The sequence below is a fragment of the Harpia harpyja genome, chromosome 5 (genome assembly GCF_026419915.1).
Source record: "Harpia harpyja isolate bHarHar1 chromosome 5, bHarHar1 primary haplotype, whole genome shotgun sequence".
In the NCBI taxonomy this organism is placed as follows: domain Eukaryota; kingdom Metazoa; phylum Chordata; class Aves; order Accipitriformes; family Accipitridae; genus Harpia; species Harpia harpyja.
The window spans coordinates 28843616-28867812 of record NC_068944.1 but is presented as its reverse complement, the minus strand read 5'-3'; the positions used below and the strand labels follow the sequence as shown (position 1 = coordinate 28867812).

The 24197-nt window shown below is 47.6% G+C and overlaps 1 protein-coding gene across 2 annotated transcripts in view; it reads right to left on the bottom strand.

Annotated features, from left to right (window-relative positions):
- TAF4B (TATA-box binding protein associated factor 4b) overlaps positions 1 to 17745 on the bottom strand; it is a 77696-nt gene extending 59951 nt beyond the window's left edge. For both annotated transcript variants that reach the window (XM_052788549.1, XM_052788551.1), the window contains exon 1: positions 17268 to 17745. In XM_052788549.1, the coding sequence (XP_052644509.1) occupies positions 17268 to 17568 (301 nt within the window). In that variant the 5' untranslated portion in view covers positions 17569 to 17745. The remainder of the gene's footprint in view (positions 1 to 17267) is intronic.
- Positions 17746 to 24197: the final 6452 nt, after the last annotated feature.

Below are 24197 nucleotides of genomic sequence, written 5' to 3'. Positions count from 1 at the left end.
GGGGGCGAGGAAGGGGGGGGGGCGAGGAAGGGGGGGGGGCGAGGAAGGGGGGGGGGCGAGGAAGGGGGGGGGCGAGGAAGGGGGGGGGCGAGGAAGGGGGGGGGCGAGGAAGGGGGGGGGCGAGGAAGGGGGGGGGGCGAGGAAGGGGGGGGGCGAGGAAGGGGGGGGCGAGGAAGGGGGGGGCGAGGAAGGGGGGGGCGAGGAAGGGGGGGGCGAGGAAGGGGGGGGCGAGGAAGGGGGGGGCGAGGAAGGGGGGGGCGAGGAAGGGGGGGGCGAGGAAGGGGGGGGCGAGGAAGGGGGGGGCGAGGAAGGGGGGGGCGAGGAAGGGGGGGGGCGAGGAAGGGGGGGGCGAGGAAGGGGGGGGCGAGGAAGGGGGGGGCGAGGAAGGGGGGGGGCGAGGAAGGGGGGGGCGAGGAAGGGGGGGGCGAGGAAGGGGGGGGGCGAGGAAGGGGGGGGCGAGGAAGGGGGGGGCGAGGAAGGGGGGGGCGAGGAAGGGGGGGGCGAGGAAGGGGGGGGCGAGGAAGGGGGGGGGCGAGGAAGGGGGGGGCGAGGAAGGGGGGGGCGAGGAAGGGGGGGGGCGAGGAAGGGGGGGGCGAGGAAGGGGGGGGCGAGGAAGGGGGGGGCGAGGAAGGGGGGGGCGAGGAAGGGGGGGGCGAGGAAGGGGGGGGCGAGGAAGGGGGGGGCGAGGAAGGGGGGGCGAGGAAGGGGGGGGGCGAGGAAGGGGGGGGCGAGGAAGGGGGGGGCGAGGAAGGGGGGGGCGAGGAAGGGGGGGGGCGAGGAAGGGGGGGGGCGAGGAAGGGGGGGGCGAGGAAGGGGGGGGCGAGGAAGGGGGGGGCGAGGAAGGGGGGGGCGAGGAAGGGGGGGGCGAGGAGGGGGGGGCGAGGAGGGGGGGGCGAGGAGGGGGGGGCGAGGAGGGGGGGGCGAGGAGGGGGGGGCGAGGAGGGGGGGGCGAGGAGGGGGGGGCGAGGGGGGGGGCGAGGGGGGGGGGCGAGGGGGGGGGGCGAGGGGGGGGGGCGAGGGGGGGGGCGAGGGGGGGGCGGGGGGGGGGCGAGGAGGGGGGGGCGAGGAGGGGGGGCGAGGAGGGGGGGCGAGGAGGGGGGGCGAGGAGGGGGGGCGAGGAGGGGGGGCGAGGAGGGGGGGCGAGGGGGGGGGGCGAGGGGGGGGGGGCGAGGGGGGGGGCGAGGGGGGGGGGCGAGGGGGGGGGGGGGGGGCGAGGGGGGGGGGCGAGGGGGGGGGCGAGGGGGGGGGGCGAGGAGGGGGGGGCGAGGAGGGGGGGGCGAGGAAGGGGGGGGCGAGGAAGGGGGGGGCGAGGAAGGGGGGGGCGAGGAAGGGGGGGGGCGAGGAAGGGGGGGGCGAGGAAGGGGGGGGCGAGGAAGGGGGGGGCGAGGAAGGGGGGGGGCGAGGAAGGGGGGGGCGAGGAAGGGGGGGCGAGGAAGGGGGGGCGAGGAAGGGGGGGCGAGGAAGGGGGGGCGAGGAAGGGGGGGGCGAGGAAGGGGGGGCGAGGAAGGGGGGGCGAGGAAGGGGGGGCGAGGAAGGGGGGGCGAGGAAGGGGGGGCGAGGAAGGGGGGGCGAGGAAGGGGGGGCGAGGAAGGGGGGGCGAGGAAGGGGGGGCGAGGAAGGGGGGGCGAGGAAGGGGGGCGAGGAAGGGGGGGCGAGGAGGGGGGGGCGAGGAGGGGGGGCGAGGAGGGGGGGGCGAGGAGGGGGGGGCGAGGAAGGGGGGGGGCGAGGAAGGGGGGGGCGAGGAAGGGGGGGGCGAGGAAGGGGGGGGCGAGGAAGGGGGGGGCGAGGAAGGGGGGGGCGAGGAAGGGGGGGGCGAGGAAGGGGGGGGCGAGGAAGGGGGGGCGAGGAAGGGGGGGGCGAGGAAGGGGGGGGCGAGGAAGGGGGGGGCGAGGAAGGGGGGGGCGAGGAAGGGGGGGCGAGGAAGGGGGGGGCGAGGAAGGGGGGGGGCGAGGAAGGGGGGGGCGAGGAAGGGGGGGCGAGGAAGGGGGGGCGAGGAAGGGGGGGCGAGGAAGGGGGGGCGAGGAAGGGGGGGCGAGGAAGGGGGGGCGAGGAAGGGGGGGCGAGGGGGGGGGCGAGGGGGGGGCGGGGGGGGGGGCGAGGAAGGGGGGGCGAGGAAGGGGGGGGCGAGGAAGGGGGGGGCGAGGAGGGGGGGGCGAGGAAGGGGGGGCGAGGAAGGGGGGGCGAGGAAGGGGGGGCGAGGAAGGGGGGGCGAGGAAGGGGGGGCGAAGGGGGGGCGAAGGGGGGGCGAAGGGGGGGCGAAGGGGGGGGCGAAGGGGGGGCGAAGGGGGGGCGAAGGGGGGGCGAAGGGGGGGCGAAGGGGGGGCGAAGGGGGGGAAGGGGGGGGAAGAAAGGCTTTTCTGCGTTGTTTCCTTGCTTTTTAAAGTTTTGTTTTCAAACCTACAGCAATGTCAGCCCATCACGATTCAATTCATGCCACCTTTCTCCTACCCCATCAGCTATAACGACAAACAATTAAACAGTTAACAAACAATGAGTATTTTTACTACAGCTTTCAAATGAAAATCACCCTAAGGAGAATCAGTCAGATGCCAGAGCACAGTCCCATTTTCCCTGCATTTGGAAACCGCTCAGCTAGGGATGCCGCCGGCGCTGCCCCCTCCCCAGCCCCTGAGGGCTAAGGCTCTGGAAAATCCAGACGTTTCATCAGGGTCACAGATACAAAGTGCCAGCTGGATCCCTGATCTGAACAGCTTCAGATCCTTCAAGGGAGCTGCAGAGCACCCTACTTTGCCGGTGCCTCACCTCCTTTACCTTCAACAGCAGCTGCTGCAGAGCCCACCACCAAAACCACCATCCTCGCTTCACAAAGTCTTCTCGCAGAGAAGAAAAGGGGAAGGTACAGGAGAATGTCAGATACGTAAATAAGAGTACCTCAACATTTTTGGAGGACTGCATTAAACTTTCTTGCAAGTTACCCAATATCTGAAGAATCCCAGATCTTCCATGCACACTTATCATTCCTAGTATAAAACAAGACTGCATCAACGAAATACTCTTTTTACTACCTGGTTAGTCTAGAAGCTGTCAAAATATTGCTGTACAATACAGCCTAAAACACTGCTTCTGTCTGAGTTTAAATTAATACAACAGGAAGAGCCACAAGCTCCATGAGTTGGGTCTTGGTTATTAAAAAAAAAAAAAAAAACAAACAATCAAGCTATAACCACATGCTTAGAAACAGCTTTTCATCCTTCACATCTAAAAGCATAAGAGGATATTGCAAGACAACACAAAACTTGGTATAAAATTCTGTAACGTCAACATATTGCCATTTACATAGCACAGACAAAGTGAGACTGCAAGCATAGCATCTTGATGATTCCCTCCTTTCTCAAGCAGTCTTTACGAGATGGGGCAGATGCACAAGACAGTTGCATACCCAGAAAAATACTGTTACTCCATCTGACAACTCAGCTTTCTCCTCCTCCACTGAAGTCTTTAATTATATTTAGGTACAGATGGATCCTTTAATTTAATCAATGAATACCTGGAATCATAAAAAACATATCAGATTTCTAATTTTTTTTCATGCCATTTTATTTAGACAGCGGCTCATGGCGTACAGTTTATCATCAGTCAGAAAAAGGGCATTTTTTAGCTTGTTCACATCATACGCTTATGCAGATTCTAGGGGAGGAGAGAAAGCTGACAATACCACACATTTTGATAGCAATAGCATTTCTCTCTGCTCTAGGTCTACATTCAGGATGGCAGAAGTGTTGCTACTGGAGGTTTTAGGTTTTTCTTTTCTAAGCTTCCTTAAAAATGTCATTGCTAGCTCTACTCTTTGAGAAGGCACATATAAATTTATCATTTAATTCCTTTAGAGATTTGGAATGCATTAAGTGTTTTGTTTTCATGTATTTGGATATTTTGTCACTACTCATTACATTTGTTTTTTAAGCCAAACTGTCAAAAGCACAATTTCTACTTCTCTGAATCATACTGCATACCAGCAACAGCACCGCTACCAGTCAACTCGATTATAGGGTAGCATTTGCCAGAGATGGAGACCCTGCCTGAAGAGTATCCCGTCCTCCAGTCACTTGAATGGGGAGTTTCCAGCAGACTCCACTTGATGGGAAATTACCTCCAGCAACACAGCTAGCAAGCTCATGCAAATACAATACACTTCACATGCACCTCAAAACAAAAAGTAAACAAAAAACAACTACCACAAATATTAACAAGTCCCAGTAGCCCCTTTCCATTTGACCATGACTGCAGTGATCCCAACAGCACTGTACCCTGAAACATAAATCAACTTTCCTCCTAGTAACGGGACATCCATACTTCATCAGAACACTGTAAAATAACTTTAGGCTTACTCTTGGTGAGAGCATCCACAGAAGTAGTTACCTAAGGCCACTCCAGTGGTCATAGCCTTGATTGGAATATACGACTAAGATGATGCCTGTTAACTTCCATATAAGTTATGGCAAGAACCTGTTCCATTTGGAACAAACGTTAATTTCCCTATATTTGTTCCATTTGGTAGAACTTTTAATATGGTGGTAGTCTTTTCATGGCAGTAGCTTTTCGTGATGGCTAGCAAAATTAGAACTCCAAAACCAACAAAACCAATATTATGGCAATCTGCTAACTACAGCTTTTGTCAGCTTAATACTGTAAACGCCTTATGCTAGCACAAATAAAGCTGAAGGCAAATTTGAAACAACCGTCATAGCTACAGATCCATACAGTGAGTGAAGAGCCACAAGACATCACTTCAAGCATAAAACACACAGTTCTGAGCAGTTACAACCTAATGTCGCAGAGTGACAGTAAACTGACATGTGGATTGTCTGACACAGTTTGAAAGCTGTGGAGAACAGCATTTATTTTTTACTACTTTGCCACAATTTACTTACAGTTTTTCGCAACTTCAAAATACCCCCAATCTTTTGATACTCCCCCTCTGCCTTGTAACAAAAGCAATGACCCAAGACTAAAGTCAATACTGCAGACTCCAAGGGGAGACACAGGAGGTGACTTGTGCCAGAAGAAGAGGTTCCACAGCACTTAAAACCAATGCCTGAAGTCTCATATACCATGTACAGCTGCACAAGGGTGAAATGGGGGAACAGCAGGTGATGGTAACCTTGAGGTTCTCAACAGAAAGAAGTAAACAGACTTGTGCAGCTACCAAGACGCTACTATTAGAAATGAAGTGCAAGAATCCACATTCTTCACTTGGGGAAAAAAAAAAAAGATACTATTTCTTATCACAAGCTGTTTTCACATTCACTAGAAGGCAATTTTTGCCAAACTAAATGTGAAAACAGATCAGGTCTTGCAGTCATGGCAACTTCACAGGAAAATGGGGGGGGGGGGTGCACCTCTGAACAACTGAAACAGTGATGTTTCAGTTGGGCAGCACTTCCAAGAAAGCACTGTTTACAGGATACAGTTTGATAGTTTTACTGAAGTTGTTTCAGAGAACAAGAAAGACTTTCTCACCACTCGTGTACTTTGATAGTAAGAGGAAGGCACAATCCCTTTGGGGCTACAAGGCTGTTCCTATTTTCAGATCATAAACAAAAAACCTAAGTGACCGGTTACCAGCAGGAATTAGTTCTTACATACTTAGCTGGAGGACTCGGGTGTCTCTCGCAGATTAACAAACAGCCCTTTTTACAATGAATTGAGACTTCTGTCTCTAGATATTCTGCCTGTCCTGCCAAAAAAAGTTTGGAAAGTTATTCAATTTTCTTGACTGCCAAAGAACGCAGTTAAAATAAAATCAGCTATTTCAGCCCTTTGTTCCCTGTGCACCTTCCTTCGGCTGCAATCCTGCAGGAAGGCTGGAGGAGAAGGAACTGACAACCGAAACCCAGCTCAGCTTCCTCCAAAGCTACACAGAAGAAGCCATGCTATAGCTTCTCACCTTGAAGAGGTCTCATTGGGATCTATACCCTTTCTCCCCAGTGACCTGCCTTCACCTGAACAGGGGGCTCCAGGAACCATGCCTCCAGAAAGAGCGCCTGGTGTCGCTCCTGCAAAGCTCAGGCAGCCACCACCCAGAACAGCCCCTACCTAGGCATGCCAGCAGTGCATGCCATGGAAAACCAGAGGCCTTCTATTAAAATTCCGTTTGCTGCTTAAACCTGAGATACCTCCGCTGTAAATTTTTGCTCTCCCAGCACCACCATCCAAGGAAACCCAGCTTTTTCTGAACTTGGTTATAATGCACTTCAAATTTTCTAAGCTGCAGCTGTGTTTAGCATCCAACCCAGGAATCACGAAATACAGATTAGCAGGAGGAGCAGCTTCCAGACACCTCTTCATTGTAACTACAGACAGAGAACCAAAAACGCATCAGAAACATGAACAAGATGCTGTGGGATCACGGCAGAGATCTGTTTATGCCACTGTACATAGGGCCAGAGTGTTAAAGAAACCACACTGCTGTTAATGTAAACTGTGCTGCCAACCGAAGCTCAGGGTTTCATCCAGCAGCACTGAACACCAATGTATGCTAACTAAAACCATCCCAACATAAAGGCAACTTTCACCATTACATTTCTACCACGTAAGACAAGCCTGAGGCTATTTCTGAAGGGGAACATCCAGAAGGAATTTCCTGAGATGAACCAGCCAGCAAGTGTGCTCCAGTGGAGATACACCATATGCTGCTACACATGAAGCTGAAGTTGTCAAGTTAAGCCACCACTTTGATTACATGTTTTCCAGCACAACTGCTCAACACAACAGCTCTTCAGAACTGCTGGGTGGGGAGCAACACGAGGAAACGAAAAGAAGTCTTCTTGCTCCTAAAATAAAATACAAGCAAGAACCAACTGCATTAGACCCAACTCATTTAAGAGAACACAAGTTACAAAAGCCACTTTCAAAGAAGGGTTAATTTAGCTTATTTCAAAATAATGGGTGCCTGCATCAGGTATATTGCCAACCTTAGTAAAGTTCACTTTAACACCAGTTACAAATACAGGCCTAAATGAGACTTTCAGGTCCCAAATCAGTAAGTGACCAGTTTAACAACAACAATGTTCTAAAACAACAGTAATGTTTTGGTGCTCTCTGTTCCTAAACAAATCTCATTCTTTCACTGAACTATTCAAAACAAAGGGATAGCTTTTAATGGCAACCAGAAAGGAATATTGTTTTTAAGTTTCTTAGCCTGACTATTTAGGATGACTCAAAATTCAGAAAGTAAAGGGCCAAATACTACTAATCCATGCAACAGCTTTGAAAAGTTTTTCTCTCTAAAGGCATCCTTTAAAAATAAAAAGCATTTTTTCTTCTTCAACCCCATTTATTGAGCCCCACGGAAGAGGTCTTAAAAGTTACAAAAACACATTACAGGACTGAATAAGACAGACCCAGAACTGACATTATTAGAAACATAGACTGTTTAGGCAGTGATCATATCAAGGTGCGTTATGTTGTAGACTGGCTGTAAAAGACTGCTAAAGAGGCAAAAAGTGTTAATGTAATACCGTGAAAGACATGATATGTAAGTCTGATACTGAAGTGACTTAACTTTTACATGACTTCCACAACCGTTCTAATATGTTGGGGCTGTATGTTTTCAGATGAAGTACAGACTGTACTGCATGCAGGTGAACTACTTATTCCCCATGACCCTCACTTGGTACCTGAGTTTTCCTACATGTCTACTGCAGATTTCTGTACTGAAGATGAAGAAACAAAGACGACGGCCCAATCCAGAGGCAACTTCTAGCTGTGCTTCTCACTGTCTTAGGAACGAAGCTTCAGTGAAGATCTGGTGGTCACCCCAGGTTACCTCACCACAGGCTCCCAATGATGGAATCTAACTTCTATTCTTAAATCAAATACAACTGACTTTGGACAACTGACCTTCTGGGAAGTCACAAAGATTGCCTGCTTGTGGCTCTTCTTGTGAAAACATCTCCGATTGCTCATAGATTTCCCAGACAAGCAGGGTAGAGAGCTCACCTACACTGTATGGGTCCAGCTGAGTTGTTCATCTTGTACACTACGCCCACAAAGCATTTCACTCCGCATAAGAAATCATTCCAACCTTTGGAAGTCAATTTTAGTTGATGCGAGAGGAATTCAGCAATGATCAACCCATAATCAACACTCTTATGGCAGGAACCAGAATCACTCACCACATACCCAGACCCTCAACCAATTCATTCCATTCACATATCGTTTCACTAACCAAATAATTACATATCTCAGAAATCACCCTCTGCACCCTTTCCCTCTTGTTCCAGGGAAATTTTTATACTAATGGGTCTTTGCAGCAATGGCTCAGGACCAGTGACTAGCGTGTAGATACTGAAGTGTCACAGTGAGATGCCCGATTTTGAGTTCCAATGAAAGACACCTTGTTTTGCCCACAGATACGTAATTTATTGATTTCCAGGTCAGGAGAAAAGTTCAAAGGTCATAATAATCCCAATATGCTTTCATGCTACAACAGAACACAGACAGCCTAAATAAAATACAATATCATGTTATACCCACAAGTTCTTTAAAGAAGTTGATTGCATCTTTGCCAACTGTACAAACACTGCACTGCGGATTCTTGTAGACTCTGGCCTACAACTTTTAATGTTACATCAGCCTCAGATGTCTGACCACATCTCACCTTTTCAAAGCCAGGGACTAGCCTTACTCGCAGACATCACCACCCCGTTGATAGCACTGTTTCGCTAGCATTCACGTTTCCCAGCCTGCCTGGGTTGCTGTAAGCAGCTTTTTAAACTACCACGCACCCGCAACTCTGTCACACTAACAGCTCGAGGGGCGTACAGTCCCAGCAAGGGCTGCTGCCTCCAGCAACTCCAATCTTTCTCTAGCAAAGTTTGGTGCTAAAAGTGGGCAACAGCTCCCGAGATGCCCAGTACAGGCACAGCCTTTTCAAGCATAGGGAGCCAGGAAAGGGATGAAGGTATCTCTTATAGGCAGGATGGCGCAGAGCCTGATAACCTATTGTTTCAAATAGTCTGGAATAATGGACACCACGCATCTTTCTGAAGAGTCAAAACAACATCCCCTCTCCCACCCTTCCTCCAGGAACCAGACACAAAGTGCTAAAAATGCAAAACTCTGAAGCAAAGTTTCACACACTGCTTAATCAGTCAGTCTTATCCAAGCTGTTGGAGTCTAGGGGCTCATCAATGCATTTTGGTGCCCAGATGGATATCTCTATTTAACAGACTAGCAATTGGGCCCCCATAGTGCTGATGCCTTTTCAGAGAATACAGGCCCACATTTTAGAGCTAAGGGTTCTCCTCGACTGCATGTGCAGTTGAGCTTCATTACTTGAGAATACATTTATATCCAAGCAATTTTACAGTTATAGTAGAAATCCTGTGCAAAAATAAAACTGTCCCAGTTGCAAGGTAGTACACCATTTATTTATAGCAAACAACAGATGTCCATACCAACCATCTAAAGAAAATCTGGACATTGCACTGATTCTTGGAGGAGCTGTAAATAACCAACAGGTCATAGATGTTTTCTGGGCATAGTTCCAAGATGGCACTACTGTTTCTGTTTGAATTCAAAGTGTATTTATTACACTTGAATCCCAAGAGTTTTTGTTTTTATTGTGGATAGGCATACAGGATTCCTGGCCAACGCTGCGTTCCACAAGGCAGAGTCTTATTTGATATCGTGAGAACATCTAGCTCTTGTCCTTGGGCCACATCTTTCAGCAACTGGGATCATTTCCCATCAGCATTTCCCCATCTCATCTTTGTGGTTTGCAACTTTGCTACTTGAGGCTTGGTTGCTTTCCTACCCAAGTAATCAGACAGTTTCAGGATTGTCTACAGATAAGATGATCTGACTTAAGAGTTCTCCAGGACCCAAGTTACTGCATGAAGAAGCTTCAAGTATTTGCAGAGGACTCAGCTGACAGCAGTGAAATAGTACATCCAAGGAGCCAAAGTGACACTTCCTTACTTTCAAGACAACTCCTACTGCACTGAAAAAGGCACTGAATCTATACACCACACCCTCCTCTAGTTTGCTGTGTACTCCCTACTATTCACTGGAGCCAAATTCTTTAAATAGCAAGTTAGATGCTTGGCACATTACAGCCATATATATACAGTGCACAGCTTTATAAGGACCAGAAGGTATGCCAATACCCTGCACTTACCATTTCTAGAACACTTTGAGCTATCAAACTGTTACAGAGAAATCTGAAACTTACGAGTGTTGAACTATAAATCTTAATTTTAAACCAAGAGATGCTAAAAACATAACTGGTGTCTTGCTGGAGTTCTAATTAAGGACAAGATAAGCCCCCTCTAAATTTCTGTCTCCTTTAAATAAGAGGAGAATCAAGTCGATTAATCCATATTAATTTTGCAATGAGACACTTGTTTCTTTGGTGTTCACATGGGGATCAGCAGAAGGTTGAACTCCACTTAATTTCCTCTAAAAGTACACATTCACCCCTCTGTTGGATGGATTTTCACTTCTTTCAGAAGGGCAGGCAAGGGCTTAACACTGAATTTTAACACTGATTACCACCTTGCTCTAAGTGGGATGGAGCAAACAAAAATTCTTGTAGAAGACAGCAAAACCTTCATGGAAGTATTAAACTTCTGCCTACACGGATACTGTGGAAACTGTCACCACAACTGTGTGACATTTGTCAAGCATCCTACCCCCTCCAATACACACCATCAGCTGCCCCAAGCAGACTGCCTAGTAATACACCACCAAGCAGTCAGCTGGACCCAGCTTTGAGGGCTCCACTTGAACTAGACAGCAACTGCCACTTGGCAAGCTGCAAGTGAAAGTCTTCAGGCGTTGTGCCACCCAGGGTATGCTGTTTCACCCACTTGTTAATCTAGCCTGGACACCCACACAAGGAACTCTGATCTCCCAGGCAACTCCTAGGAGCAGCCAGTACTAACAAAGCCATCTCCTCTGCCTCCACCAAACTGGAAGTGTGCGCTAGAAGAGGTCTGCAAACACGAGCTATGAAAACCAAGGGTCATCATAACATCTGACTCTTCTTAGTTCACCAAATCACCCTAGTAAGATCACTGAGCTTCACAAGTTCTCAGCCTTAACAAACCCTAGATTTGCTCATTAGCAACAAGGATCTTCCATCTGCTGCCCTTTTTACCCTGCTTCTGTTGTGATCAGAGGCTATTTCCTCAAGACACTGGTGGAAAAGATCCATTAGTGGACTTTGTTCTAAATGTGACCCAGATGGCAGAACAGACCTTAATCCTGACAATTTGAATAGCAAGCCACTTAGAAACACCTATTGTGATCGTTTCCACTTTGCAAATTATATTTTCTTCTGAAATCATCATACTTTTCAGAGAAGTAGCTTCATGCAAAAAGAATTCCAAAAAAAGTATTTGCCTTTGGGTTTTTGTCTAAGTGGTTAGGGCAGTACTAATTATTCATCTTTGGTAATTATCAGAAGCTTTGCAACTTACAGCAAAACTCGCATATACAACTGTAACATAGAATCCTACCCACTAAGCACAGCACAGATTTCTACCGCATGGCACGACAAATACTTGGTTCTCTAAGATAACTTAAAAAAATCTGGTATTGCAAACTACTCAAAATAACAACTCGTGAGCTTACCTACTTTATCAGCATCTTTGGGAAAAGAATACTGAAATATAATTAGTATTTCTTCCAGCTGTCACTTCTGTCTGGATGATGCTATTTTTACTGCTACAAGCTGAAGGGTCCTTTAAAGACTGCATAAGCAACAGAAGTCAGGCTCACATTCTCTCTAAGGATTAAAAAAGTTTACTATTCACCAATCTGTAGCTGTAATTCTTTGCACTACACTCCAATTGATTGTAAAATCTGAACAGCATTTAACATTAATTTTACTGAGCATCATATTTCAGTGCTTCAGTATTCAGAATGCATCTGCGTTTTTTTGTGAAAACCATAAATCTAGAAGTAAGCTTTATATCTTCTGCCAAGATTTAAATCTTAATTCCCACAGGGCTGTGCATTTAATGATATGAAGGCATTGTTTGCTAGACACATTCAGTCCTGAAAGCAAAATCAAGTTCTACAGAGCTGCTGAAATTTCTACTGGTTACAGCGGAAGACATTTACTCACTATTTTTTAAGTTTGACTTAGTTCCCCAAGCCTGCCAAAGCTTTGCTGACCCCTCCTCAGAAAAAAAAAAAAAAAAAAAAAAAAGTTGACCAGTGTCACCTAATGTGGAGAAGTTTGCGAAGGAACCATCCTGATAAACCTGCTAAACTGAGGGCACTATTGGGATATAAAAGGTTGCAACCATGTATTATTTAGCCCCTACTGGTCATCCTACAGCACAAGTATTATGCTCAGATTTCATGAGATTATCAACATCCAGATATTGCAGACTTTGAAGGCTTTTCTAGGTTTTTTTGTCTTGCTGAAACAAGAAATCTTTAGGTAGCCTCCTCCTACCCAAACATAATAAAAACTAAGAAGTATTTTAAAATCAGCGCCTCCTCCTATTCCAAAGTGAAGGACCAGATGCAAATATGAAAATATCAAATTCCTCATGCAGTCTTACAACCGAGAAATAACAACTAGAACATGAAGAGGGAGATTCAGAGTACTATACCTCAGAGGTATTAGGCCAACTTCAAAAGCAGAAGGCAGCAGCATCCAGATGTTTACTAGCCCTTACCTGCTCAGGTTACCATAGTTTCTATACCCAATTAAGAGAAACCACCCCATAGCAGTTTTGGGATACCTGCATCAGCTTTCTCCCTCCCTCCCACCCACAGGTGTCCACACACTGCCTGCCCGCCTCTTGCCACCTGCCATGAACGGTGGTTGTGCTTTCTGAACAGCTACACACTATCAGCCCAGATAAGCTGTAGGCAGTGGAAAACCTGCCAGGGACAAGCCAAAACATCCAAGCGAAGACAACCGAGCTGCAAACAGAAAACCAAGGACCTACACCTGCTGTCATTCCCCTCCAAGTCAGGTGCAAAGGAAACTTTATACGGCAGCCATGCCTAGCACCAGCTTACTAGTGCAAATTAAGGCAGACTCGGGGCAACTTCTCTTTGCTGACACCATACTTGTTCAGCCCATTGGTGTCAGCAATAACAGAAAGCGTAAAACAGAAATACACACACCAGAGGCAGCTGATGCTACAGTGAAGAGCGCTGGCAGCTGCTGTCACAGCCCTGTAACCAGCAGCAGTGGCATCAGATGAGCTTTTTGAAGAGCTTCCTGCTGTAAGCAGATCCTAAGGTAACAACAGAGGATCCCTAGCATCCGGTTGAGTTCTGTATTTTTTCATCCCTCCACAAGAGAAGCAGCTACATCTGCTAATTGTCCTTTCGACGCTTGCCTGTAATGAGCATTCAAGGGCCAGGGATAGAATGAAAGCCATAAGAACAGACACAGAAGTGACGAAAAAATGTAAGTTCAAGAAAAATAAAGAAGAAAGGAAACCAAGGAACAACATTCTCCTTGTTATTTTTATGCTCTTTTTCTACGCTGCTGTCCTGGTTTCAGCTGGGATAGAGTTAATTTTCTTTCTAGTAGCTGGTATAGGGTTATGTTTTGGATTCAGCAGGAGAAGAATGTTGATAACACACTGATGTTTTCAGTTGTTGCTAAGTAATGTTTAGACTAAGTCAAGGATTTTTCAGCTTCTCATGCTCAGCCAGCAAGAAGGCTGGAGGGGCACAAGAAGTTGGGAGGGGACACAGCCAGGGCAGCTGACCCAAACTGGCCAAAGGGGTATTCCATACCATGTGACTTCATGCCCAGTATATAAACCAGGGGGAGTTGGTTGGGGGCATCGCTCCTCGGGAACTAACTGGGCATCAGTCAGCAAGTGGTGAGCAATTGCATTGTGCATCGTTTGTTTTGTATATTCCCATCCTTTTATTATTATTATTTTCATTTTATTATTATTATCATTATTATTTTCTTCCTTTCTGTCCTATTAAACTGTTCTTACCTCAAACCATGAGTTTTACCTTTTTTTTTTTTTTTTTTCCAGTTCTCCTCCCCATCCCACTGGGAGGGGGGGAGGAGTGAGCGAGCAGCTGCATGGAGCTTAGTTGCTGGCTGGGGTTAAACCACGACACTTCCATTTCTCCAAAGTGGTGCAGGACCCAAAGACATTAAAGTGAGCTATAGACATTTGTCATGGCCCATGGAAGCCTTGTCACTCCTTCCCCTTCCCAAGCCTTTAACTATTTCCTCCTGTTAATAGCACAGCCCAGCCATTTTTCCCCCCAACATTAAGCTCAAGTTAACCAAGGACACAATTTCTTGTTAAGCAGATGGTCCATGACACGAGACATTTGCAGTTTTGTGAGCATCAGCACAGACCACAGGACCAGCAGAGCTCAGGACTGAGGCAGTACTGTACTCGCCATGCTAGTCTGCTCTCTGCCAGTCCCACAGACTGCTACCATGCCAAGCCTCCTGAAATACTGCTAACGTGTTCTTGTTAACAAAGAGGGCAACTGAGGAAGGGTCCCTTTGGCTGATCATACAAATTCCCTCCATTTAGGAAGACGTAGCCCAACCATTCAGTCTAAGAGCTGACGGTATGTAAGGTCAAAATGCCACAACCAAAGCTTCAAGGCAGAAAACGTAGGAAGGGGATGAAAAACCCTTGTTACTCACGAGCAAGTCTGGGTCCTGCAAGACCTGGAGAACTTGTGAGGCTCGGTGATCTTTCCTGGGTAACCACGTAAAGTGGCACTTGGTAGAGGGACAATCAGAGAGGTGGGGAGTCATACCTGGTCATCTGCCTTTCCCACCTCCTGGCTTTATTCTGGGCAAGAGGGAGGGGGAGGTTGAGATCGAAGAGAGAGAACAGCCTAAATCCGTGACTTCCATGAACCTCCGCTGCCCTCCAAGCCATGGGGGCAGACGCAGCTCCCCTGGTGCCCTTCCTTCCCCAGACTGCAGCCCCGCAGAAGCACAGGAGCAATGCCTGCTCCAGGCCACAAGCAGTTCGCCAGTGCTTCAGGATGACCAGGAAGGGCAGTGCTGTGCAGCCTTTCTCAGAACAAGCCAGTTCAAATACCTCCCTTTGAAACTCAGGGGAGGATGCTTTCTGTATGCATTTTTCTTAGCAGGTGCCACAGGCTGAATGCCGTGATTTTAAAGCCAAGTGCATTCTTCCTTCTGTATTTTATCCTGCATGGCTAGATTTTGCAATTTATTTGAAATACCAACTCTTCAAGCCTAAGAATTGGGTGATTTATTCCACTTTCTTTTTTAAGGATGCTAACACTCGTAGCTTTAATGCTATTCATCTTGCATTTAAGTTTCTGAATGATTTTACTATTCATTAAAAATTGAATCCACATAGAAGACAGAGGTAGAATGCTAACACTTACTCAAGCCAGAATGCATTTTTAAATCGTCCTTAGGACAATTATTTACACGAGTTTCCCCGAAACAGTTATCCATTTGAAATCTGACAACTTCTGTGCTCCTTCTGAAACATTAAACTCCACAGAGTTACTTTTAATTTACAATGCTGCACAGCACCAGCACCTCTGAACTTCCAATACAGAGTCTGCTTGCTTTGTTTCTTGCCCCAGGAGCAAGGAAAACAAGCTGATGCAACTGAAGGGTAACACTACTTTTGTTAAACCTGCTTACTGCCAGGATACAAGTCAGATGACATTCAGCAGTACACCTTGATGTAATCAAACCCAAGCTACCAGGAAAAACAAAAGTTTTGCTAACTTGTGGTTCCCAAACTACAAGCAACTCACATGACCATTCACGTTCGCAGAAAGATGTTTAACTGAATGCCAATACATTCCAGAAAGCCAAAATATTAGGTAGAAAACCTGAAGATCTGGGGGGCCCTACTACAAAAAAATTAATATATTTCCATCATGGTTCATTTCAGCGGAATGTTGGCAAGGATTTAGACTCAACCTTGACTGCTGACTACCCAGATATTATAGCATCACATGAGTGCTGGGAAATCTACAGTGAAACTTACCGATTAAAGACAATTTTTTTTTTAAATTACATTAGCATTACATAATTCCTTGAAAGGTACACGTCTTTGATAAAGACATGGGGGGAAAAAAAAAGAGGAAAGAAAAAGAAAAAAAGCAAATATGCACCAGCAGCACAGGAATTAACATAAACCCAGCCACCCTTTTAGGCAACATCCTACCTGAAAGTAATCGCAACAGGTGCTCCAACAAAGGAACTGTCCTGGCAGGAAATAATTATAGCAACAATAGCAATAAAGTGATTACATATCTTGGGGTCTCAATATTGTGAGACGAAGACCAGCAGAATCAAAGTAACTTTCTTTTTTAAAAAGCATTTAAATACAGCCTGACAGGGAAGAACGGGAAGTTTAGAACCAACAGCACCTTCTTCCTCTTGTGAGAAAGTGCTCGTCAGAGCCCTGGCTAACCCTCCGCTGCTACCCAAAGCATTAAGCCACCGTTATCACCACCCCATAATTCCTAACGTTAATACCTTCTTTGCAGCTATAGGAAGTACGTCTGTAAGCGTGGTACCTCTCTTCGTTTCCCACACATGCTTTATAGGAAAAAGCGTTCCAAAGGGCAACACATAACGAAATTTCAACGTTACACTCCTTATGCAGGGTAGTATTTTGTTTCAGTAACGGTTCACACCGGCCTGGCAGTAACAGCAAAGACAGTTCCCCCAGAGCAGCTTGCTCGGAGAGGGAGTACGAGCAGTATGACTTGCACTGTAAGTGGGAGTCCCTTTGCAGTCGCTCACCCACGTTCACACTTCCCCGCGTTACTCGTTCCTCCAAGTTCCACGAAAGCCTCAGTTAGTCCTTTTCAAGTCACAAACGAAGGTGACTTCGCCACCGAGTTTGTGGTTAGTCCTCCCGCTCCTCGTGCTATCCGGCAAAGTAAAAAGTTGCCTTAATCCAGAGACTTCCAGATCCCTCCTCCCGATACGCTACGAGCATCTCGGATGCTATCAGCATCCCCAGTGCTGACTGACTTCACCCGTTTACGTGCCCAACGCCCCGCAGGGCAGACGAACACCCCAATTCCCAGAAGTCTGGGGCAGAACAGCAACTCGCCCCAAACTTTCGGCGCACCCGCGAAACACCCCCTCCCGTAGCGGCAGCTGCCCCCCCCCCCCCCCCCACCGCCCTGCCCGTCCTCCGCTACGGCTCGTCCCCCCGCAGCAAGGACCCCGTCCTCCCGACCCGCTCCCAGGCAGCAGGCAGCCGCGACATGCCACGTAAGTCGCGACACGGGACCCGGGGGGGGGGGGGGGCGGAGCGCCCACTCACCTGGGGGCAGCTGGAAGTTGGCCGGTAACTGGAGGGTGGCCGCGGGCGGCCCCTTGGGCGCCACCGGCCGCGGGCCCCCGGGGGCAGCCACCCGCGTCCCCGCGGGGGCGGCCGGCAGGCGCGGCGGTTGCGGGGCGGCGGAGGGCGCCGGGCCGCCGGGCACCTTGGCGGCGGGGCTGCTCCGGTCGGGCGCCGGGCCCGCGGCGGAGACGCAGAGTAGCTTCGCGGGCGGCGCGGCGGCCGCCTGCTCCGGCTGCCCGCCGGGCATCAGCCTGACGGGGGCCGCCGCCGAGGTGCTCATGGAGGAGGAGGCGGCGGCGGCGGCGGCGAGGGGACGGGGGGGGGCGGCCGCGTCGCGTAGAGCCCCGCGCCGCCCCGCAGCATCGCGGGCGGGGGACGCTCAAGCGCTGCCCCGGCCGCCGGCTCGCTCGCGGAAACACATGGTGGCCCCGCTCCGCCGGCTCCCGGGCGCCGCGCACGTGGGCCCGGCCGGCCCGGCCTCCCCTGCCGGCGGCGGGGGGCGGGGGCGGGCCCACGCCGCCGGCGCGCCCTACTGCGGCGGCGCCCGGCCCAGCCGCCCCTCAGAGCCCGCCCGGCCGCGGCGCGCCCCCGCCCGCCGTGTTTATAGAAGCCATGCGGACCCCCGCGCAGGCGCCGAGGCCCCGCTCCGCCGCCCCGCAGCGGGTGGGGCCCGCCCGGCGCCCAGGAGAAAGTTGGCGGCGCCGCGGGAGCCCCCCGCGGCCGCCGGCGTTGGGCCGGGGTCCACGCTGGGGAGGAGCGGGGAGGGGTCTCGCCCCGGGGGGACGCTGCGCGGCCCCGGCGGAGCCCCGGTTGTAGTCAGCCGAGTAGGTAAAGCGCGGGGGACGGCAGCCGAGCCGCGAAGGGGAAAGGGAGCGGGCCGGGCGCCGCTCCTGCCGCCCGATCTGTCGTCCCCCCGGCCCGCCCACCTGCGCCAGACCTGCGGCGGCACCCGGGCGCTGCCGGGGTCCTCGGGCTTTCCCTTACAAAGAAGAGGGGCTGCAGCAAGGTGTGAGAAGTTGCCCGTGTCGCCATCAGGTCGGGACCGGAGCTGAAGTCGCTGACAGGCCGAAGCGGCGCGTACCTGTAGGGATGAAGGGGACGAAGCCGTCCCGTTTGACCTTCACGGCCAGGGCTCAGCGCGGAGAAAGGCTGAGGAGCAGCCTCGTAGAGCAAGCGCCATCGTTACGGGATGCACACAACACAGCTTTAAAAAAAAACAGCTCTCGGACTGTAACTGAAAGTTTTTGCTCGTTTGATAGGGACGTCACAGCATGACCTTCAGTCGTTCTGTTGGAAGGCTTTTGCCTATCATAGCTAAGTTTGGGCTAAATTTCAGTAGGTTTTGAAGGGTGCTTATGCACGTGCTTCTCTCTGCCCATAAAACTTAAGGGGCGTTGCTCATCGGCCCAAGTTGAGCACGGCGTAATTACAAAAAGCAAAGCCTGATGCACAGTTCATTAAAGCGGTACAAAAAGCACAAAATCCAACAAAATGTTAGGGGAGCAAAAAATGATTTTCACTTTAACTACTCTTGTATTAAACATCCTTTGCAACTATAGTATTTCTTGTCTGCATTTCTACCTGAAAAACAATGCTTGAGGATACACTGAAAATCATGTAAAATGCGAACAGAATGCAAAAAAATTACACAACTCTTTCTACGCCCTGATAGATAGTTCCATGCACTGCTGCTTACAGGTTTGTCAGATGGCAGGAGCAAAGGAAACACTCCTCCTTTTGACCATTTCCTTGCAATCAACCTTGCTTGATTTCACAGTGGTACTGCTTTAAAACGCTGTCAGCAGCAACTGAAACAGCTACAGAACAGGAATCGCTTGAGATGAGAACTGAAAGCATATGGCCACGGCTTGATTTCCAGTGTGGTCATAACACAGGTAACTGTACCCTCCCAAACTCCATTAGTACCGGTCACAACAGGCATGAAGATAAATCGCATGGACTAGCTGGATAAGTGTCTTAATCTTTTACATGCGTGTCAAGTTCATTCTACCATGCTTTCACCACTATTGTTATACTGGTAGCTTTAACAGATTACAGAAAGTGCAGCTATTGCACCTGCATTTGCAACATGCCAGGTAAGAAACACAGTGCCACAGAAGCCTATATTCAGGAACGCAAAAAAACCCTAACCCTATTTAGGATCCAAACACAGCATTTGCTCTCTCACACAGCATCCCCTCTCCCTCATCGCCACAGCTCTCACAGTGCTTACCTTTCCGGAACAAACTTGGCCCAAAATCCCGAAGAGGCAGCAGCAGCAATGGTTTCAGTTTCCAAGTACAAGAGCAGGCTAGGAAGATGGTGGAAGAGGAGGCGATGGGATAACACAGGAGGGCAGCAGTCTCTGTACCCCTTACAGTAAGCTCTGCCAAGTGCGAGCAAATTACATCACCTCTTACACATATGAAGCTCTGTTACACACACAGAGTAACAACCAGGGTAAGGTGAGTTACCCCCCACATGCCGAAGGATGCTCAGAGACCAGGAGACAGGGAAACTTCAGTTCCAGCAAAGACCAAGAGTGACTGATGGCAGAAGGAGGAGGATGCAAGGAAAGGCACACTGTCCACTTTTCTTGGGCTTCAGGAAGAACAGCATCAGCTTTACTGCTTAAGGCCAAGTTTTTCTCTTCTTGAGGCATCTCCGAGAACCCTGTGCAAGTGCTCAGGAGTGAAAGAGTATTTGGAAGAGACAAAAACAGCTGAAGACAGAATTGTATGCACTAAAGCTGTGAGGCACAGCAGAGCATGAAAAGAGGAAATAGAAAATACAGCATAGCGAGAGAAAAACATATGGAGGCTGCAAAAGGAGCAAAGGAAGCAATACAAAAGACAACACAGGTATAGCAGAATGATAGTGAAGAGAGGAAAAAAAAAAAAACAAACAAAAACGCTGAACAAAGCCCAGAAGATTTAGAAATATGTATATATGTAAAAAAATACTGGGCTACGTTAATGTGCCATAAGTGTCCTTTCCAAACAAAGCAGAGGCACCCATCATTCTATGAAACTGCACAGGAAATAAAAGGAAGAGTCCTTTTTTCACACTGGAAAAATGTGCTATAATATATTACCAGTATGCAGTCTTCATTACCCAGAGTAAACGAAATGCAAAAAGTCAGTCAGAATAACAAGGAACAAAGCATCTGGAACTGTAAAGCTATTTTCATAACTGAGCAGGTTACAGCACATGTAAGGAAAGTAACTTTTGTCACTACCTGGAGTTTGGATTTTTTTTTTAAATCTTTATTTTCTTGGGTGACTGGTACCACCAAAAAACCCCCATGCATTGAAAAAACTTTGAAGTAAGTCAACATTCTTGTCTACAGCTTTCTTCCACCCCAAGACCTTGTCCAGGACATACTGATAAAAATGGTAACAGCTTTTCAGAGTCAGATATCTAGCTGTTCATTCCATGAATGCCCAGCCTTAGCAAATTGACCTGCTTCACTACTTCAAATAACCCATGAATGGAGTCATCGGACATTCATGTAGAAATATCTTCTTTAGCTTCTGGGCATAGGAAAGCACTACTCTAAACAAAAGTTCACAGAACTCTTAGGTTATATACTGCCCATAGTTTCGTCTGCATAACCCCTTTCTAACAGCTGAGACTTACACAGTGCACATTGAATCGGTCTCTTCTGTTCTAAGCTTTCTTGAGGCTTTCAAATAGCATATTTAAAATACAAACCAACTACCCACCCTCCAAAATTTCTGTCCAGACAGCAGACCTTAACTCTTCCAAAGACAGACCTTTAAAAGTCCTTAGAACTTAAGTCAGTTTTACATCCAACACTTTGGTTTTAGTTTCCTACAACCCTACAAAATCCATCTAATATGCTTCAGGCTTTTTAATCTGTCAGTGGTCCTTTTTACAAAAGTTTTATTTTCTCTCCGATTGATAAATCATCAATTAAATACAACCAGCAAATTAGCTGGAATGAGAAACTTGTAATATTTGCCTTAAGCTTTTCTTAAATGACAGAGTTGGCAGCACTATGGAATTAACTTAAGCATGTAACAGCAACATGAAGGGAAGAAATGTGTGTGAAGATTTAATCTCATTAGTTAAAATAGTTAATTTTAATGGGAAAAATTAAAAGCTTACCGTGAAACAAGTTAAATAGTAACAAAGAACACTAGCTCTTCAGGAAAAGATGCTGAAAGAAATGAGATACTCTAGATAAGACCAGTAAAAATCAGGGAATAGAAAATTTCATTTAAGAAAAAAAGGGAGGATGCGTTAGCTGGAAATGCAGGAATAGAAGACATGACCAAAAATATGAAGTAATGGGAATACAGTTGCAAATATGAATTTATTTACTAATGAAAACAACCAAGTGAAATCACAACTGGCTATTTAATATCCTCAGTAACCACACCTCTACATTAAGTTTTCAATTGGAGTAGATTTCTTCTTTTTTTTAATGTTTAGTCAGTGTTACAGTCTGCCCTGGTTTGTCTGTCTTGACTTTTTGGACATTCGGGTCACAAATGCCAAACCAAACATTACACTTACATAAATAAGTCAGACTCTTTGTTCCATGAGGTACAATACACTGCAGCTTTAAAACCTTATAAAACATTTAAAAGTACAACAGGAAGGTACAAGAAAAGAATTAGGCATATACTTTTATATTGTTCTAAGCTGTAAAGCTTGGTTGACTACACTGAGCAGCAAGAGAGTGAACTGAACATGGAGCGTAGCCACAGGGTGAGGCACGTTCAGTCCCAGCAGAGGAAAGCCTGTCTGGCTGTGCGCCTGCAGTTCCTGCTGGTTTGGGGAACCCAAAGCTACATCACGAAGCTGCAGGAGAGGGAAGGTCAGGGAAGCCCACACACCTCACAAGCTAGGCTTCAAGTGAGGAAGAAATATCAGAAGGCTTAAGTGCACAGAGGGAGAAAGAAGGGAGGAATGGGCACAAGCAATAGAAATGGGTAGCTGAAAATACAAAGTAACAGGAAACAGGTACAGTTAAAATGCCTCTGCAAAAAAAAAAAAAAAAAAAAAAAAGATTCACAGCATTAAAGGCTTAGCCATTGGGCACAAATATGTTCTCAATGGAACACAGAGTAAAAAAAAAAATTGATCTAAGACTTAACATTTTAAGAATTACGTAACTGTATTAAGAAGTCATACTGAATACCACTTGCTATTTGGTAAAATGCCTTAAAAGAAAGCAGTTTTATCACTGAAGCTGCAGGGCCTATAATAATACAGCATTATGTAAAGTGACATTGCTAATCTATTTTTCATTAATAACGTACAGCATTGCAACACTTAGTAAATGAAACAGAACACAAATCAGAACTTTACCAGACTAGTAATACCACTGAGCAGTAATTATCCCATATTAAAAGTTACAGTAGAAAAGGGAAAAAAATAGGGGTTCTAACAGATTTTACATCTCTTGTACCAACACTAACTGGGGGCAATCATCAGCTTCTGGAAAACATGTTAGTAACTTTTTGTGGCAAATACGTGTGCAAGAAAAAACGAAGAATATGTGAATATATGCCTCTTTGCACAGTGCAGGATGAATGACCATATTGGGTGTAGCACAACTGTAGTTTCATCAAGTTTCAAGAAAACTACAGAACTCAGCTTAGGAAGAAACAAGTTCTGCCTCTTAGAACTTCAAAAACAAAACAGCTATCATAATTGTTCTGCGAGTTAGGTATTTTTCTCTGTTTCTTTTAAGATTCTTTTTCCCTTCTCTGTTTCTGCAACTTGCATTTCAATATCTTTTGCACCAAAAATCTGAGTAAGACAAAACGATTAATACTACTGATTTCCAGTTGTGACACTCTAATCTACCTAGTTACATTCCATAGCAAAACCTGTGCTGCTAAATATTTGTAAAGCATTTTAAAGCGATGCAAACAGTCAGAATCAGACTCATGAATCAGATGATGGTGAATTAAGAGACCGCCAGCAACAAACAGTGGAGTTACCAAAGGGTCTAAAGAGGGCTGCATCCCCCTCCTGCTACTTAACACCAGCCACGATAAGGCTGAGCGAAAGCTGTAACACAAACTACGCCCGTAAAATCTGAAATCCAACTGCAGACAAATTGAAACTGGTGTTAGTGTTCACCTACCTCCTTAAACAGAAACTGGAATTGTTGTAGCATATAGGATATCTTCCTGTTCTTTCATGCTGTGACCTAGTATTAAACAAGCTCAGATGTTAGTCAGAGCTATACTCCACTAGATGCCTTCCAAAATTTAAAAATATGTACTATATTTAATTGTTTATCAGTATTTTATAAACACATAGGTAGTTATGCCAGTTATTAGAAATTTTTATTTCTAAAAGAAAACAGAACACTCAAGAATTAACACTCTGGTGAGTATTCCAACTTTGTTGGGAAAATAGTTATTTTTTCCTCTGTGAAAAAAAAAGAAAACAAAACAAAACCAGAAAACCCACTACTGACTGGGAAAAGGCCATAGCAAATCAGCTTCATCAGGGCAAATCACGAATCCTCCTTCAAATGACAAGGTTGTGTCTTTGTTTTCCTTTATCCTTGTAAGTATCATGTTGTAGGAAACTATTGCTGGAGTGGTGCATTTAATTTCCACCTCGCTGTGCTTGCATATCATCTTGGATTAAGCAGGTGCATGTTTTTTAGCTGAACTGCTGGCCTTCCACTGGGAATTCATAATTTGATTCACCCTATACACACACAAAGCATAAAAGCATGGAAATACATGATTTCTGAACCTGGAACTGCAATCTTGCTTCCTTCTTTTAGTTCCATGGGTGTTTCAAACAAGCTGATTTACTTGATCAAAAATAAAAAGTGCCTGCAAAGAATACCTGGATTTATCTTTTTACTTCTTTTGGTGAATAATAAAAAGATCAAGATTTTTTTTTTCCTTC